General features: G+C 33.0%; 1 protein-coding gene across 1 annotated transcript; it reads left to right on the plus strand.

Moving 5' to 3' along the window:
- The first annotated feature begins 1273 nt into the window (after nt 1-1273).
- Nucleotides 1274-18045, plus strand: LOC139486246 (proton channel OtopLc-like). Its single transcript, XM_071271024.1, has 9 exons — nt 1274-2088; nt 6655-7052; nt 8647-8776; nt 9036-9150; nt 9553-9769; nt 11635-11792; nt 14276-14465; nt 15588-15704; nt 16372-18045. Exons 1-9 carry the CDS (start codon nt 1751-1753, stop codon nt 17154-17156), a joined length of 2448 nt encoding a protein of 815 aa, XP_071127125.1. The 5' UTR covers nt 1274-1750; the 3' UTR covers nt 17157-18045.
- Nucleotides 18046-19917: the final 1872 nt, after the last annotated feature.

The following is a 19917-nucleotide window of genomic DNA, read 5'->3' on the forward strand; positions in this document are numbered from 1 at the left end:
TCATTAAAAACTGAATAAATAGAAAATATCTCCAGGCCAAAAGATACAAATTTCTTACATTTATACCTGATGTGTGTGTATGAATTGCTCGAGATGCATTGTGTTCTTATGTAAAATCCGTTACTATAGATATTGGAACATTAATATATCTTTTTTAATAATTTTCATATTTAATAATGGTTTTGTAAGTTATTATATGATTAAAGTGTATACATAAAAAAATGTCCGTGTAAAAAGTTGAGGGATTAACGAAAATGGAGATAGCAATCCAAACAGTATAGGTTAATTAAAATATTTATTTACATGTGTGTGTATTTGCTTTAAGCTTCAACTTCTAAATTGTTTCTAGATAACTGTCAAGTTCTGATCAACTGTGATCTCGTATTATCTGAGAGAAAAGTTGGCCCCGCATTTCCTCGTCTTAACGCACTTTTTCGGTATTCCATTTATTATACGCTTTATATGGGTTAGATATGCACATTTATGCGTCTAAGTTCTATTTAAAAAAAAATCGGAGCTTGTAAACAATTTTGGCTGAACACGTTAAGGAGTTTTGATAACATTGCTATGTTTTTACACAAATAGTTACCGGCGACTGGAAAATACTTGCCTGTTAAAATTAATTTGTATTTCGTATAATATTTTGAATGAACTCTATAGACTCGATCCATTATTATTATTATTCCATGCAAAATAGAGAATTAATTCAAATGCATTATTACAATTAAACAGATAAATCAACAAAAATAAAATTGACGGAAATTTTACGATATCTCCATATTTTTATATTATAAGTAAAAGCAAGGATTTGTTAGAGTGATACTATACAAATCCTTGGGTAAAGTAAAGCAGAAACAGATATATATATACTGTTCCAAGAGTAAAGACAGACTGAAATAATCGATCAGTTTCAAAACAGCTGATTCAGACTATCTAGAATTGCTGACCATATCAACTGTGACGAGTTCATTATAAAGTGTAAATTTACTCATCAGTAAAATTCGCCTACAGAAATGACCACATATATCTATGACGGGATCTTAAATTCCGTGGTTTTCCCTCGATTCCAATGAACGATGAATCATCAATTATTGTATATTTCCAATAGTTTTCCAATAATTTGTCATAGAATAAAAGATCGATAGCAATGTTTATGTTTATATTGTTGATTTCAGGAATCTATTTCAAAATAACTTTCACACGTGGTTCCACGCATTACTCACTTTCTCTGCTAATACATTACTTATTTATAAAAGACTGTTTTCATTTTGTTACTGATATTAGCAATTACCATAGAGGAGAAAACACGCGTTTGATGTCTCTCTTCAACATCTGTTATTTTAGAACGGCATAAAGACTATTTATTTTCAACTATAAACGACCTCAAGGCGAAGCGTGTCAGATGTTAAGTTGTGAAAATCAACAAGTCAACGTGTCTGAAGAAGTGTCCGTCTTAATTTACTATTGGATTAACCCTTGACGTGCCTCAGTTAAGTTGATGAGCTGGGGTCGTTCAAAATCTGGTCTCCACTGTGCTGGAAATTGAATACAAAAGTTTTTGTAGTGATACAGTACCCGCCTTTGTGTATTATTCTTTTCGGATAACAGTTAACCAATGGCGCGGAAAACAAAACAAAAAATCATGATTTAAAATTTTGAATGAATTTTAAAATAGTTCAAATTGTATATGTGTGTGTGTGTTAAATAATGAATTCATTCAAAAATGTGAGAAATAAATCATTGGAAAATTATGAATGACAGGAACGATCTGTACGCTGATAACGATCACAAAATAGGGGTAACCATGCCCGATTCGGACAGCGGGGAGGAAACTGAAATGTACCGGGCTTTTAGTGATAATGTGGACACGGATGTTAGCAACAATAACAATACCCAGGACGAGAGTGACGCCCCTTCACCTCCGATGGCAAGGGGTAGTCGTTTTGTACCTAATCACCTCCCGGCTAACAATTTAAATGCTTTGACCAATAGATACAGTGATTCGGATAGTTGTACGGACGGTGAACTTGCAGGTGACCAAACAACTGATGAAACTACCAGTACTTCTGAGTCGGAAGAAACTCAAATGTAAGTTAACTTTTATTTATTTATTTGTAATGTTTTACTCACTTGTTTATTTATTTATTCATTCATTTTTTTAAATTTATTTCATTATAAGTATGATAGGCGGTATTGTTTTGTTTGTTTTGCACCGACAGGTTTAGTTGTTGCTTAAACTGCTGGTAATAACAGGATTCTGTCAAAGCTTTAGAACGAAGAAATTTGTTGTCTGTAGCTTGACCAGATTTTGCTGACATGGATGTTAAAATAGTCGACATTAATGAATAATGAAAAAGAAATAAATCAAAGAATAAAAAAGGGATTGAAAATATAACGATACAAAGTGAAACTGTTTAACCTTAAACTTAGTCCATGCTAATTCATAATAATTTTCTTGTTTACAAAGTAGTTAAAATAGCGTAGGTTATATTAAATTCACACAAAACCAATAAAGAAATATCCCGTTACAAATAGCGTCCCTGAAGAAAAGGTTTTACTGATAACCTTTTGACCGCAATTTATTTCTCATAATATGAAAAAGACACCTATTAAAATCAGTCTTCATATTTCACAAGCATGTTAAAAGATCATTAGCCGTCGCGTCACTTTGGCCAGACTGATGCAATTGCCAATGGCATGTAAATTATCAATCATTATATAAGAATGTCTCACTACTGCAGTGAAGAACTACTTGACCAGCGTGAAGTCCATTAAGCGTAATAAACATGATAAATATTTCATTGATAGACGGTAGGACGCGAGTCAAAACATTGAAGCAGAAGGAGGGAACATAAGGGGTTTAATTTATTTATTTTAAGATTAATTTAACAATTAAATCTTCATCTTTTTACATATAGATATACTCCTAATTTTTATAAGACTTAAAATGTATACCAACTGTGTATTTATTCACGTAAGGCTAAGAGAAAATCATTTTTTGGTTACACTGAAACACTTAAAAAAGACTGGGTTAATTATTTATTTTAATATGTCGTAACTTTTTATATACTATATTGTATCCGAATTGATTGAATATGACATATAATTGAAACCCAATAAATTATTCTGATATATATTTCTACGGTTATTAAAAGTTCCATTTTGATTATTACATATACCATGTATACGACATACAATTTTTGTCTGACATTACCAGTGAGTACTGGTACACACTTATAATTTTTTCTTCTTCAAATTATTTCTCTGTGGGATTCGCAATGAACATGATGAAGATTATAAAAAAGATAGATGCAAAATACTTAACATTTTACGACTATTTCTATAACTATAACCATGATGACTGTACTTTAAATTCAATAGAATATAACTATGCCTATTTGAATGTGACCTTTGATTGACCGCTCGATGATATATTTCTATTGAATGGCAACCCGAAATTCGATAATGGCAAATTTATGCAAGCGAAGAATTCAATCGTTTGCTATTATTTCCTAATTAAGTACCCAATACTTCATTTTTTTCGTGTACTTCATGTACTTTGACTGAAATAAATTTGGCTCGTTTAATTTTCACAACATTTTAACAAACTTCTTACTCTAACATGTTGACAAAAATATGCAATTTTGTGAAGAAATTTGAACCACACAATTTATAGAAATAATTGCATTGGATAAATAGCAGTTTGACAAACACTAGTTATGATCACTAAAAAGCTTCAGTTTATTGATAGAGAGTTATCTCCCTTAGGTGTTCTGTACCCCCTTAAGTAATTAAGAAATATTTGTCAATGTTTCATTTTGTTTTCTCTTGATCACGAAAAATATAATAAAATAAGTGGTAGGTCAACAGGCACTTGTCTTGGAATTGTTTTCCTATATACCTATTGTTAATATTACGGGCGGGAGTTTCTCGCTGCATTAAAGACCCATTGGTGGCATTCGGCTGCTGTCTGCTCTATGCATGGTCGGGTTGTTGTCTCTTTGACACATTCCCCATTTCCATTCTCAATTTTATGGTCTATAGGGATTTTTTTTCTGAGACAAGTGCCTTTTGGTAGGTCAATATTCATGATATAAGATACAAGTCTGACTTTATATTAGGATAATCTATTCATATGTATACATTTAATGGCTTTTATTGATTAATCTATTTATTGATCGATGAATTGATTGAATATTGCCTTAGAACGTTTCGAATTAACAAAATGATTAAGGAATTCAAATAAAATACTTTACAACAATTACTCTAATTCATTCAGTTACATAAATCCGTTATCTAAGACATTCAGACCATATGCTTAGACAAACAAATTCCACTTCCACAATTTAACATTTTTCCAGATAATTGAAAAATATCTTTACATAACATTGTTCAATTTTGATGTACATGTATATGCTGCATTAGACAACAGGAGGTCCGAGGAATATACCACGTGACATACACGCTGACTCCTTCACAATAAGACTGGGATAATTATTTCATTAATAAAAATAATGGGAATTTAAGATCACACAAACTTTGCACATCAAAGGACTTGTGTAGATATTTAATTAGTTTGCATTTCTTAGGACAAGATAATTAAGAACAGGCCTTATGGAAGAGCAAGTTACAATGTGTTAGTGCGCTATCTATAACATATGTTCTTTTAGATACACAATTATTTTTCATATGTATCCCGTCGTCACAATGAACTTAACTTTAGAATATTTCTTTATGTTTTGCATTGCATGGGATTGTATAATGAACATGCACATGATATGACCCCATTGGGGATGATATATATTATAACAAGAACTTTTCTCTGAAATAATTACTAAATTTTACTGTTTACAAATTGTGACTAGGATGGAGAGTTGTGTCATTGGCGCTCATAACCACATTTTTTTAAACACACATATATATTATATATATATTTAATACCTACATATAAAACAGTTTATATCAGTTAAAAATTGCACACGACTATAATCTGAATGCGTCAAAGAGACACTTCTATTTAAACGCACTTAACAGAGAAACTAAATGCCTATAAAAACAGAGAAAGAAAAATATCATTTAAACGATTTTTAATCCCAAACATGCCAAAGGTTGCTCCGGAATCAACCTTGCTCAATATTCAAAGATCATGACTTCTAGATATACATGCAAATTTAAACACGTGTTTCATTTGATATACGTCCGAATGTTAGCAGTTAAATAGATAAAACGAATTTATGATGATCTTATCCTAAAATCAGTAGTATTAGTTCGTATATAGACTATGTTGACATATAAAAAGCTCACATGCGGCACCTGTTAATAAAAAAATAATTTAGATATTATATGAAATATATTTTTGGATCATGTTTTATCAAAACATCAACATCTCTTATGATGTTTTTTAGGTTTTAAAGATAATTTTTAGTATGAAGATCCATTATATTTGTAAAGTTATACAGTTGATAAAGATTTACGAAAAGATAATATTTTTTTGATTAAATATACATATTCTGACATTACGAGCTATAAACAGACTGAGGACTTCACTGTATTAGTGGTAAATATTGTTCGCTTTTCTGTAAATTTACTATTTTTAAAATTTAAATATTTGAAAAAAAAAGTGTATTTGGCACTTAAGTTTTAGAATATTTTGGTTTTCAGTGCTCTTCAAAAATTTGGTTAATGTATGTGCTTAGTGCAGTTTTAAATATTTTTGGCAAGTCCTTTCTTTTTCATATTTATATATTGTGTACTATACAGCCAACAAAAAGCTAATAGTACAATGGCATAAAGCTATTTTATCATGTTTATTTAATACAGATAATATGTATATGTGTACGTATTCACTATATGTACATTGTATGTACGAAATCAACGATAAGGCGACACTTCCAACGATTCTGTATACATTAGTTGAATACTTGATCTCTAACACCACAAGGAATATGGGGACAATGCTGTTTTATTCATTTCGTAGACTTCCTATTTTGTCAGCAAACTACGGCGAATGGTATTATAGGGATTTTTTTTAACGATTTAACTAGCAGGTGCATGCTGAAAATAACCAACCCGGTATCATATAAATATATATATAACAAAAAGTCTAGCAAAATATATCAAACACGTTTACTCTAAGAATGGATTGGAGCTTGTAAAAAGGGTTTCACATAGTTCTTTAGTTGTTAATGTCGTTTGGTAGCTGTCTCGTTGAAAACCGTATGTTTTCCCCATTTATACTTTTAACATACAATCATATTAATTAGTCAATATTAATTACAATAACATATTGAATACATTTCAGTATAAACATTGCTTAGAAATGGAAACCAAGACCGATGAAAGAAATTATGTAATCTGTTTTTTCCAAATTACAAATTAGCAGTTTCAACATAAATATTAAGATACTATGTCTTGACTGTCTAATGGTTACAGTATACGATTGGTTACATGAGTCTAAAGAGGAAAAATCCTATTTTAGGTTTATAATGAAATTTCTGTTTAAGTAAGGTTATTACAACATATAAGAAAATGTGGTATGAGTGCCAATGAGACAACTCTCCATCCAAGTCACAATTTATAAAAGTAAACCTATTTCTTACATTTACCAACACAAAAACTTGTCATAGAATGTTAAAAGTTATTTAATTATTTCAGTTGGGTACCAATTTGCAATCGTCCAAGTTACAGACAGAATGCATCCTCGCCACCAATTCCTCTTCCATTTCCGCCAAGTTTAACCAGTTCTGGCGCAAGTGAAGCTTTACAACAAATACTCAACGCCCATAGGAATACTCTACCAAGGTGCTCACATCGTGACAGAGGCGATATGTCGTCTGCTAATCCTTCAAATGTAGCATCACCGGAAGTAACAGAAAATGAGGCAACACTGGAACGAGGCAGACGACACTCTTGGCATACTCCGCATGTGTTGAACAATAGCAGACGACACCAGGCCAAGAGTGCAAGTCTCATACAGCACAATACAAGAACAGGAACGACAGAGGCTTTTCTAATTGACGAAACCCATGGGCATGGGCCTAACGGTGACTCGGGTACGTTTTAAATTATTGAATAACGGTTTTTAGCAGGTACTTGTTATGCCACTGATGCTCGCATGGTTTTGACTCTCCTCATGCATTAACATGAACAATTGTTTTCAAAAGGTTTGTCAAGGATGGGGGAGGTTTATAAGTTACAAGTAACTGAATATAAGAGAGAGAAAATACTATACAATTAAACTTATCACTTCATTATAGTATAGTTCGTGCATTTACAAAAAATTAAAAGACCAACACAAAAAGCGATATCAGATATTGCACACGTCAAAATCAAAAGGTAACCGCATTAACTTTCAGATGAAGTTAGCAATCTTTTGAACACATCAATTGCAAATAATTCCCATTAAACACATACCCCCAATTACACACGTTTAACTGTTTCAAATTGTACATTAGCATCAATTATATTTTCTGGTGTTTAACCGTACAAAAATAAGATGTGATATGAAACCAAGGAGACAAGGACAGACAACTCTCTGCCAAATGACTTATAAAGATGGTTAGTAACTATAGGTCACCGTACAGCCTTAAACATACCGTGCACATGATAAAACATACTTTCTGTTGTGGTCAAACAAAGTAATTACTAAGTAACGATCTCATTTTTCTTCAGTTTGACAGTTTGTTATCATATCGTTCAGCTTATCACTAGCCTTATCTTACACTTATTGATGTGTTGTGGATGGGTTATGTCTTTCTCTGGTGAAATTGATCATAACATGTCAGTTTCACATTTCACTGCAGACCAGGAGTAATAGAGGAAATTTGTGAAACGTAAATTGGTATAATGATCTCCAATTAAGTGCAGAAATAAGTCTTAAAAACAGACACTTCGTGTACTTGAGAACACACACGTTAGAAATAGTTAATAAGGTGTCACTTTTTGTTACCTTTATACAACATAAATTCAGGACACCAGATTACTACGTTATCCGCACTCCACAAAGCTTAACGAAAAGATTTTTTACTGTTATTCATTAAGCATGAACTTAGAAAGGGAGAATACACAAAACTAATTATAAAACTAATTGATAAACAAAACATATACTGAATAAATGAGGCCCCTCATGGGGGGTCCTAGTAATCACATAATCACCATTTTTCTGCCAATATAATCACATAATCATTAAATATTTGCTTATCTTTAGTAATCAAATAATCATAAACTAAAAATACAGTCCTAGGTAATCAAATAATCATGAAATATTTGGCTTAATAATCAAATAATCATTAAAAAAACGGCCAAGTAATCACATAATCAAAAACCCCATGAGGGCCCTCAGTAGACACACAGTCAAGGTAACAAAACGAAAACCGAGAGAATCGCATGAGTTCCGAAAGGGGCAAGACCAAGTACGCCGACAGGGTTAAACATGGTTTGTTGTGTATGCATCATCCGCCATACGAATCCACAACCAAAAAGACGCTTCTGACCAAGTGTCTATAAAGATTTTAGACTAAGTAAATTCTGAGTGTGCTGCATGCTATCCTTAAAATGAAAGCTATCTTCGTGCATTGAATCCAGTATTTACTGATTAATTCACTGAAAATATAGATATTCCATTATAGATATTCTTCAATTTTACAGGTATTGGACACGATGACATTGTGCATTCGGGTGATAGCTTCGATAGGGATTTCCCGCCATCAGCCTCAATGTCAATGCTTCGAAGACGAGGCTATGGGTCTGATGACCAGAATTGCGATACCACATTAATGTAAGTGCACAATTTCCGTTTATAACTGGTCATATTATCCAAGACACATTCTATTTTGAAAAGTATTCATTTCCCCGTGTCTTTTTGCTAGTATTCAATTGTGTCATCAACTTCAGATGGGTTGAAGCATATTTTAACGATGTTTTTTTTTAATGTAACAAAAGTACCATCTATCTCCATTGAGACTGTTTTATTGAAAGCAACTTGTTATTCAGATGAAACAATGCAAACCTACCTTTTATTTTCTTACTTTTCACAGCGATACATTGTTCATTGCCCTGAGTGGATTGTACGCCATGGGTGTAGTGGTATTTGGGCTTGTTGTTCCAATAGCTGAAATATTTGCCCCTTCACCTATGACCTTTCTGTTTGAGGTAAGTCATTTCAATATAGCACAATCACGATCAACTATTTTCTTTAATGTTTCTCTTCATTTGGATTGCGAGAAGATCTCTAAGTTTTAAGTGTATCAGACATAGACATATATTATGTATATACATGATATGTAGCATTTAAAATGCTTTGAACCAGACACCCGGATGTTCTAAAAAAGCAATTTGATCGCATGTATATATATATCTAATTTTTTTCTAAAGAATTGTAATTTTTTCTCTTCGCTTTACTTATATAATCCAATATTTGTTTCAAGGATTCACGATGATACTTTTTATTATTAAACCTATTTTAAAGTTCCAAATTTATATCAGTCACGAAAAAAACCCAGATCGTGATGTATTGTCTGTCGTAAAAACTAAAGTGATTTTGTTATATTTCAGGGTTTTTATATTTATTTATATGCTGTCAGTATTTGTTTTTTGATATATGCCTATACCTACCTCCTTCAAAATACAACTTTAATAGTGCGGAAGAAACAACGACGATTTGTGCCGCCGGAAGTTGCAGCCTCATCTTCATTCAAACAGAAGAAATACTCTTATGATATCTCGCGAACATATCACACAGGAAGTTTCTACCTACGCCTAGGTGCTGTTGGTAAGATGAATTTTCTGCCGTTTTTATGGCCCATTTATGGGCATTATGTTTTCTGGTCTGTGGGTCCGTCTGTTCGTTCGTTCGTTCATCTGTCCCGCTTCAGGTTGACGTTTTTGGTCGAGGAAGTTGTTGATGAAGTTGAAGCCAAATCAACTTGAAACTTAGTACACTTGTTCCTAATGCATGTTATGATATGATCTTTCTAATTTTAATGTCAAATTAGACATTTCACCCCATTTTCACGATCCATTGAACATAGAAAATGATAATGCGGATGGGGCATCTGTGTACTTAGGACACATTCTTGTTATTCAAAGCTTAGGCCATACATTTACCTATTACTCCCACGCATGCAAATGATGTTGCTCAATTTAAGCTTTTCGTCGTAGTATTAAGGGGACTCTTTTTCGAAATTCAGGAGATGTGATATGATTCCAAAGAGATAAACATCCATGGATGTACCTACTCACAATTCAACGCTTACAGTTTTTTACATCCTGTATTGTGTTTGTGCAAATATTAAAAACTGAATTCTCCCTGCGTGAACGTAATAGTCATAATATAAAAAATGTAAATTTCACTTCCGTGCGTCACAACATGCCTTCTTTATTAGAAACCTAGAAGGAAACTGATTAGTGTTTATAAAGAAAGCATGTATGTTACGTAAATATAAATGTATGTTGCATAATTGAGAATATTTTTAGTTCGTACATACATACATTATGTTTTATTTTAATGTATCATAATTGTCGGCTTACTAATCATATTGAGAATAGGAAAAGTATATATTTTTTTTGTTTTCGATGGAATATAGCAAGCAATATTTCATTTTGATGAAAAAGGAATATTACATTTTGTTCTTTGCCGCAATGTGAATCGGTGGACATTGAAATACCCGCTTCGGCGTCTTGCCGTCTGTTCGTCCGTCCGTTCGGTCTTTTATTAAAGCACTCGCGTCACATTTCTTGTTACTATTTTTATGACAACTACTTGTATAGCAAAGGCTTGTATAATCATTTTCTTGAAAACTTCAAATAGTCTTTGAACTCGAGATATATATAAAATATTGGAGAAGATGCCTACAGACAGATAAAATATATGCTGCGGGAGGGAGGGGGCATAAGTATGGTGTTCTTTTTATTAAACCGTTTTACTTGTTTTATAATTTGGTTTTCTATTGAACATGGTTGAACTTTTATATAAAATTCACAGTGAATCAATCTAACTAAAATGAGACTGTAAATATATATAAGAAGATGTGGTATGAGTGCCAATGAGACAACTCTCCGTCCAAGTCACAACTTGTAAAAGTAGCTCATCATAGGTCAAAGTACGGTCTCCAACACGGAGCCTAGGCTCACGTCGAACAACAAGCTTAAAAGGACCCCAAAATGACTATTGTAAAACCATTTAAACCGGAAAAACAACGGTCTTTTCTATATACATGTAAAATAAACTTGAGAATCGAGAAACACTTATTAACCAGCGGGTTTAAACGTTTTGATAGGAGCTATCATTCATCCAACCTGAAGCTTTAGTAAAACAATATCAAAAAGACAACCATAACCGTGGATAAATGCCGGCAAATAAAATAACGTACACCGGTAAAACAAAATATGATAAGAGATACATCGAGCACGGAATTTCTTTTACAAAATGAATAATGTTGTTATTCATAGTACGAGCACACAAGTGAAAATGTATCACCATATTAGACATTTATCAAAGGTGGTTATATGTAAATATCTAAATGAACAGGAAGCTGTTAGAGTAAAGGAAAATGAAATTTAATTTCGTACTAGGTACATGTATAGACCGAAGTACTAATTTAAAGAAAGGTTATCTAAAAATGTGCTATATTGTAGGTTTTGGAATTGGCAGCATGATAAAAAGTGGTCTTCACTTTGGTGAGCTTTTCGATCACGATATTCTGGCATGCAATGGTGTGCTCCACGCATTACGGCCCATACTGCATGTTAGTTTCACGTTTGTTCAACTCTACTTCGTTTTCCTAAATTCCAAGGTGAGTTATACTTATATGAATTCTTGTTTTGTCTTTTTCTTGCATTTCGTTTTCTTCTCAGAAATTCCGACTTGTAATTGTTCAGTGAAAATTGACAAAGTCCGTATACGTTAGTTGCACGCCAAAGGAACGATAAGCAATCGTTAAACGGCTTACGCGCGTTGCATACATTTGAAGTACGTCGAAATGTAAAGATATACGCTTGGTGAACGCTATAACTCCCAAGAAATTTTTATGCAGCATTAACATTTTCATCCAGCTCAATCGTTTGCCAAGCGTATACGTGTACATTAAACGCACGTAATACATACGCTACAAGCGCGTTGAAAACGCTACAGATAAGTTTGAGACACGTTTTATATGCTTCCAGATCGTTCGACTTTGACTAATATACGTATGTGGAATGTTTGTATTAAACACCTCTTAAGTAAACGTCCCAGACACACCGAAAACACGGAGTTTCTTCCCAGATACGACCGGGACGCGTCTTAAACCATTCAAGAGACGTTTTTTCCTTCGTAGCGTGCATTCCATCTATACTCTAATGTGTGACGCCAGTATAAGCCTCTCACTTTTATGGCAGTCGCATAAATTCCTTTAAATTGTCAACAATGTGTGAATAAAACAAACAGACATTATTGGTAAAAATAGCAAAAAATAGCAAATTCGAATAGAATAATTTTCGTATTTAAGTAATATAAGTTATAAAAGGTAATATGTAGAAGGTTCTGCGGTATTCGGAAGGATTTACATGTATACACTAAGAACACTATGTATCGTTCAAAGTTTAACGTGCTGTATTTGATGAAATTTTATTTATACCTTAGACACAGGTGTGCACATGTTTACTTTGAAGTTTAATGATTTACATACACTGTTAATAATATATATCTTCCAACTATTTATCTCAATATCCGATATTAATCACACAGGAAAAGCCTGATAGAGGATAATAATCTTGATAATGTTATATTTCTTGTTGATAAACTGTTAAGAAAAAACTCCGAGAAATATATATCAACTTCAGTGCGTTGTAAGATTAGTTTACCTTTATGAATTCCGGTTTTAAATAAATGTTTTACTGCATGCTATTAATAAACCTAATATATTCATCAAAGTATTACATAATCAAATTAATCAAAGTCACGTTTGCTTAACATTACTCTTCTGTGTCAATTTTGATACAGTACTTGTTTATACATACAATTGTAACTACACAGGCAAAATTTGCTCACGTGAATTTCACATGAATCTCACATGAAATTTCACGTTAGATTCACCTCAAACGAGCTTATACATGAAACTCACGTGAAAATTTTCATGTGAATTTCACGTAAATTGAGATTCACATGATTCTCACGTGAAAAATTTCACATGAATTTCACATGAACTTTTAAAAAAAAAAGGTATTTTTTTATGATTTTACTTGAATTTTAAAATTTAGATGTTGTTTGAATTTCTTTATTTTAAAAATTCATGTGAATTTCACGTGAACAAATTTCATGTAATTTTCATGTGAATTTCACGTGAATTTAACATGAGATTGATGTGAAACTCACATAAACTGATTTCACGTGAACTTCACTTATAAGCTCGTTTGAGGTGAAATTCACGTGAATTTCACATGAGATTCACATGAATTTAAATTCATGTGAAATTGATGTGAATGAAATTTGCCTGTGTAAACATGTATGTAGGTCCATGGAGGAGGGGGAAGAGGGGGCTGAATCAGCCTTAATTCATGAAAAGGTTATACAATTGAGAATGAAAATGTGGAATGTGTCAAAGAGACAACATCCCAAAGGGCAGATAAAAGCGCATGGTGTTAAACACAGCCTGAAAATCCCGCACCCGAAGGTTGCCTTCAGCTGGCTCTAGCTAGCTCCTAAATAACATGAATAACATACAATACTAATAAAGTCTAGAGGCTCTTTACCTTGGAGAGGCGCAAATATAAGAGGGTTAAACATGTTTTGTGATCTCTCAACCCCCTTGTATACCCCTGACCAATGTAGAATAATCAAACACACAGCAATACGCTCTTGACTTCGGAGAGGCGCAAATATGAGAGGGTTCAACATATTTTGTGATATCTCAACCCCCTCGTATATCACTGGCCAATGTAGAATAAACAAACACACAGCAATACGCACAGTAAAACTCAGTTTAAAAGAAGGTCCGAGTCCGATATCAGAATAGGTAACAATAACGGGTTAAGTAACAATTCACTGTTCAATAAACAAACACACAGCAATACGCTCTTGACCTCGGAGAGGCGCAAATATGAGAGGATTCAACATGTTTTGTGATATCTCAACCCCCTCGTATACCACTGGCCAATGTAGAATAAACAAACACACAGCAATACGCACAGTAAAACTTAGTTTAAAAGAAGGTCCGAGTCCGATATCAGAATACTAGGTAACAGTAACGGGTCAAGTAACAATTAACTGTACAATCTTAAAATCAGTCTTAAATTGCAGATGTGTATCCAACGCCACAAGACACTTGCAAGATTTGGTCTGATGCACATGGTTGCTACTAACATGTGTGTTTGGTTAGAGACTATTGTGGTGGAGACCATACGAGAAGTGGAGAAAACTTCACAAATAGAGACATCCGTCACAGTCATGCCTCTAGTGGAAGGAACAACTTCTAGCTCAGTAGAAAATAGTAAGCTGTTTATAGAATGAAATATATGTATATTGATTATTGGTATCTTGTGGAGATTTGTCCCATTCGAAATCATACCACATCTTCTTTTTTTCATATGTTCATCAAATTGTATCAAATTGCATTAATGTGGGAATAAGACGTACATTATAGAAGCTTTATTTTTATTGTTAAAGATAACACAGCATTTTCATTTCGGAACTTCATTTTGAAGCATCGTTTGTGCGTTGAGTATCACTGATTTTAACACATCTTTATATTCATATTCTCGATTATTTTTATATTTTGTTCAAGTCAAGTGTGGAAAAATATCAGTGTTGACAGTGTGTTTTGATGTTTGACAGTGTTTTCTGACAACAAGAGTTCTGTTTGCTCCACAGTGTTCTATGTTAAACGTTTGTGTGCCACTGGGACAGCGAAACTGTACCAAACATGTTTGTTTGCTTTTTAGTCCTTGAATGTTTGTCTCTAATATTTTATTAACTGTGCATTTGCATTCAGATATCGCCGTTTATAGTGTATTAATTTACGTTTTTTGATTGAGTTAAGCCTGCCAATTGATATTTTATCGTGTGTTTTTCTATGTTGTGATGTTATGATATTGTTTCAGGAAAAAGGGAGAAGGTTTGGATCCATTAAAACGTTTAATCCCGCTGCAAATGTTTGCACCTGTCATAAGTCAGGAATCTGATGTACAGTAGTTGTCGTTTGTTTATGTAATTTATACGTGTTTCTTGTTTCTCGTTTTTTTTAATTTTATATAGATTAGACCGTTGGTTTTCCCGTTTGAATGGTTTTACACTAGTAATTTCGGGGCCCTTGATAGCTTGTTGTTCGTTGTAAGCCAAGGCTCCGTGTTGAAGGCCGTACATTGACCTATAATGGTTTACTTTTTTTTAAATTGTTATTTGGAAGGAGAGTTGTCACATTGGCACTCACACCACATCTTCCTATATCTATCTACTAACAGATAGAAGTGTCCTTTATCCAATATTTCATTTTAATGTTCAAGATTGTCATTAAGGAAAGACTAATTAAAATCAGTGCCGACCGTTCATAGATATTATTTTGCAATATGGAATTAAGTAGTCACTCATATAATTGTATTCTGCTTTGTTATAGTCACTAGTATTCTACAGCCGAGTTTATGCCAGGGACCATCATTGATGAAAGAAGTGGTCCATTCTTCTGGACCCTATTTGTACCCCTGTAGTATTGAATATAGCTTAATTTGCGCTGGTGAGTATAGTATATATTCATAAAACATACTTGATTTGTTAAAATACAGCTATCAAAACAACGTATCTAAGGGAGCAACCATTTAATTTCATGGGGGAGGCAGATTTTTTTTCATAGTTTTACGACGCTATCAATTAATTTTATTTTTAATTTTGCACTAAAAGGTCTTGGAAAATTCTGAATTTAGTTTTTGTCATCTGCATTAATTCTGCGCCTTTTGTCCATTTTTAGTTAATATGTAAACCCCATTCCGATTCTTATACACTGAAAGTAAAAACTTTGTTGAAAAAGAGTAAACACAAGATTCATACTATATTTGAGTTTTTTTGCTTGCTTCTGAAATAAAACATTGCATGCCCGAATGCTCATAAATAACACGCAGAAGTCATCGTATGCACGGAATATGAAATAAAATTGTACCCCATACGTTCTGTTTCTGTTATTTTCCACGATAAAATGTATAAAAGAATTTGCCACTAAAAGTAAGACAAGCACCAATCAAAATGGAAAGTCCATGTCAAATGGTTAGAAAATGGAAAGTCCATGTCAAATGGTTAGCAAGCATACAAGCACGCGAGCAATCTATCAAGCAATAGCTATGCTACGCAATCAATATTGGAGATGAATAAAAACCTCAAAAGTAAAATAAAACATTTATACTTTTCAGGTATTTTATACGTAATGTGGAGAAACATAGGAAAACATGAAACCAATCCCAACTTACCTGGTTCATCCGGAGACCAGAAAAGTAAGACACAGAGGATTAATGTAGATTGTTCTAGTTCTAGTCGTGGATTATTCATGGGGATCTTCGTTCTTGTTGCTTCTGTCATATCAATGATTACATTCTTCGTTTTAGTTAGATCAACAACGTTTGTTGATACTGCAATAAAAATAGAACACTTGTCTAAAGTGGCCATCCACGTGATGACGTCTGTCGCTGTCATCTTGGCCTTTCACCGCATGCAAAGTCTCAAATTCAACTATGATCAGAAGTTAGATCTCGAAGAAACACTCATTTTAGTGTCTTTGGGTGGAGTTTATATGTTCGGGTTTTTCAGTATTGTTGCATCAGCCTTTGACGATCATGAATCGAATGGACTGTTAGTGATTTTATCATGTGTTCTTGGTATGTTTCAAGCTACGATACAAACAGTATTTCTTCTCCACGCATTGAGGAAGTCAGCATTGCGGAGGGAACAAGAACGGGTTAAACCTGGGCGGGAATTCGTAACGTTTCTGCTCATGTGCAATATTGCATTGTGGGCAATCAATACTTTTGAAGTACAGCGTACAGAGGCAAACCCAATACAGTTTCACTTCTATGGCTCTATAGCTTGGAATATTTTTAATCACATTTCACTGCCGTTACAAATATTTTTCCGTTTTCATTCAACTGTATGCTTATCGAACATTTGGAAAAAGGCATGGAAAAGACGTAATCATAAATAAATACTCATTTATGACATTTTGGCTGCTGTTTAGTTCTACATTATAAATGGTATTTATAGTGCTAATAAATGATCATATTTGTTGAGGTTCAAATTTCCTTAGATTCTGAGGCAAAGTTAACTTTTAAAGACCAGCCTTTTTCATTGTTGACGAGATTCTGTGGCGAAGTAAACTCTGAAAGACCAGCCTTTTTCATTGTTGACGCCACACAATCATGGTGTAAATTTTACTCAGCAAATTGTTTTTAAATAATTGATCACATAAAGGCTGAACATAAGTTGTGTGCTATCATATGTTATATATTTATACTCATGTCTATTGCTTTCATCTATTTGTGGATCATTTACAAAAGTGTGAACTTCACGTTTTGCCTGATATTCTACGTGTTAGGAAGTTGAGATTAATAATACATTCTTTGGATTTCAATTTCTTGACAAACTTGCCATGTAGGTACTGTAAATTCAGAAATAAATCCAAAAAGGCAACGGTTCGAAAAATCACATTTATACTTTTTGTAGTGGTTTTCTACAGTTTACAAGTAATTGCAATCTCACTAACTTAATATATTATATTTTTATTAGATTCCTGATTTAATAAAAGCACATAATTATTCATTTCTTAATTTACACTATTCTGTTTTATGCATCATATTTTTATTAAAGGCATTTTTACACAATTTACCTTTTCTTACTATGTCTTTGAAAGACGTTTTACATAAAATGGTGCTATATCTCATTAGAAACGAAGACGGTAGCTAAAAGTCAATAACTGGGTTATTGACCATAGGCAGTCTTGCTATTGAACAATATAATAGTATTCGTTATGTTCATCAATACAGGTCATCATTAGCCATTATGTAAATTCATGTATTAAATTATTCTTTTATTTTGTTTGTATTTTATTGACAAAAATGAAAACAACACTGACGTTCGTGTATATATTAAACTGGAGAACATGACTATAAAATTGAGAATGGAATTGGGGAATGTGTGAAAGAGATAACAACCCGACCATAGAACTGACAACAGCAGAAGGTCACAAATAGGTCTTCAATGCAGCGAGAACTTCCCGCACCTTGAGACGTCCTTCAGCTGGCATCTAAACAATTATATATAATAGTACAGTGATAATTAACGCCATACTAAACTCCAAATTGTACACAAGAAACTAAAATTAAAAACAATACAAGACTAACAGAAACCAGAGGCTCCTGACTTGGGAAAGGCTAAAAAATGTATCCAATTTCAACGGGGTTTAATTCAGTGTCTTGAAGTTTTGTGATTCTTTAAATGCTTAGTCTAACGGGGTATTTAGATTTTTGATTTTCGATACAGTTTTCAATTAGGTCCAAATTGGGGTCCAAAATCAAACTGTTTGATCTCATCAAAACTTGAATTATTGGTGTTCTTTGATGTGCACAATCTAACAGTATTTTAGATTTTTGGTTCCAGACCCGTTTTCAAACTTGTTCACAATAAGGTCCAAAGTATCCAAAATTAAACTTCGCTGAAATATAACAGGAGAACTACGACACAACAGAAACACAACAGTTATGGAATTCGTGGACTTTGATTTTCCAAAATTAAATTTTGTTGGATTTCTTCAAAAAAATATTTATTTTGGTTCTTTGATCTGCTGATTAAAACACGCATTTGAGTTTGAAGTTCTTTGACCACATTCCCTTTGTGTCACAAACCTATGTTGTGTCTAATTTAACACCACAATTGAAATTCACAGCTGCTTTGAGCTTGAATGAAGTAGCCGTTCTTGACCAAATTGTTTGTGATTCGACCTCTGCGGTCTATGACATTAATTTTGAAAACGGGCCCACATTCCGTATCAACTTCACAAATAATACACGATGGGCTTTAAGTATAGATTTTAGGTACCGTTTATCATCTTAATAACGTATGGTATTCTGTTATTTGTCTAAATGAATATTATTTATATTACTAAGTCTGATTTTAGAGATTAGATATAGGAAGATGTGGTATGTGCAAACAATTACAGCTGGATTTAACGTTTTAATGGTACCAAACCTTCTCCCTTTTCTGAAATAATAGTATAAACATCACAACATAGAAAGACACACTATAAAATATCAACTGAAAGGCTTAACTCAATAAAAAAAAAACCCGTAGTAATACATTTGACATGGCTCTGTACTTATACATCCCGTCATTGTCTTTTGTGCTAAGGTAAATGTTTGTATTCTTGTCTTTCAGTTTTGCTAATGTATTTTATCTATATGCCTTAGAATATCTTTGTAAATAAAGGCAACAATAGTATACCGCTGTTCGAAATTCATAAATCGATTGAGAAAAAATAAATCCGGGTTACAAATTAAACGCATCAAATATAACAGGAGAACTACGACACAACAGAAACACAACATTAAAATGTAACACACACAGAAACGAAATATTATATAATAATGGCCATTTTACCGACTTGTTACAGGAGATTTTAAGAAAATAAATGGTGGGTTGAACCTGGTTTTGTGGCATGCCAAACCTCCCGTCTTTATGACAATGTTAAATATAACATTAAAATGACAATATTACATGACAGGTCTACAATACAAATAAATGGGAAAATTTAACATATTTGTTTGTTTTTATAGTGATTAAGATTAACACTGATAAATGCTATACCCCTATTTTTGAAATGTTGACCTATTATGTCTCATTTGTTTTGTTCACACATCGTTTTCAATACAATGAAGTTTTTACGACTGTCATACAAGTGAGAGGTTAAGCTT

Source organism: Mytilus edulis, chromosome 8, assembly GCF_963676685.1.
Source record: "Mytilus edulis chromosome 8, xbMytEdul2.2, whole genome shotgun sequence".
NCBI lineage: Eukaryota > Metazoa > Mollusca > Bivalvia > Mytilida > Mytilidae > Mytilus > Mytilus edulis.

What these genes read in the sequence shown, in the direction of transcription:
- LOC139486246 (XM_071271024.1), top strand. Translation starts at nt 1,751, where the DNA reads ATGAATGACAGGAACGATCTGTACGCTGATAACGATCACAAAATAGGG. An exon ending in CCTACGCCTAGGTGCTGTTG is followed by an intron (nt 9,770 to 11,634) that starts GTAAGATGAATT and finishes GCTATATTGTAG; the next exon opens with GTTTTGGAATTGGCAGCATG. An exon ending in TCGTTTTCCTAAATTCCAAG is followed by an intron (nt 11,793 to 14,275) that starts GTGAGTTATACT and finishes CTTAAATTGCAG; the next exon opens with ATGTGTATCCAACGCCACAA.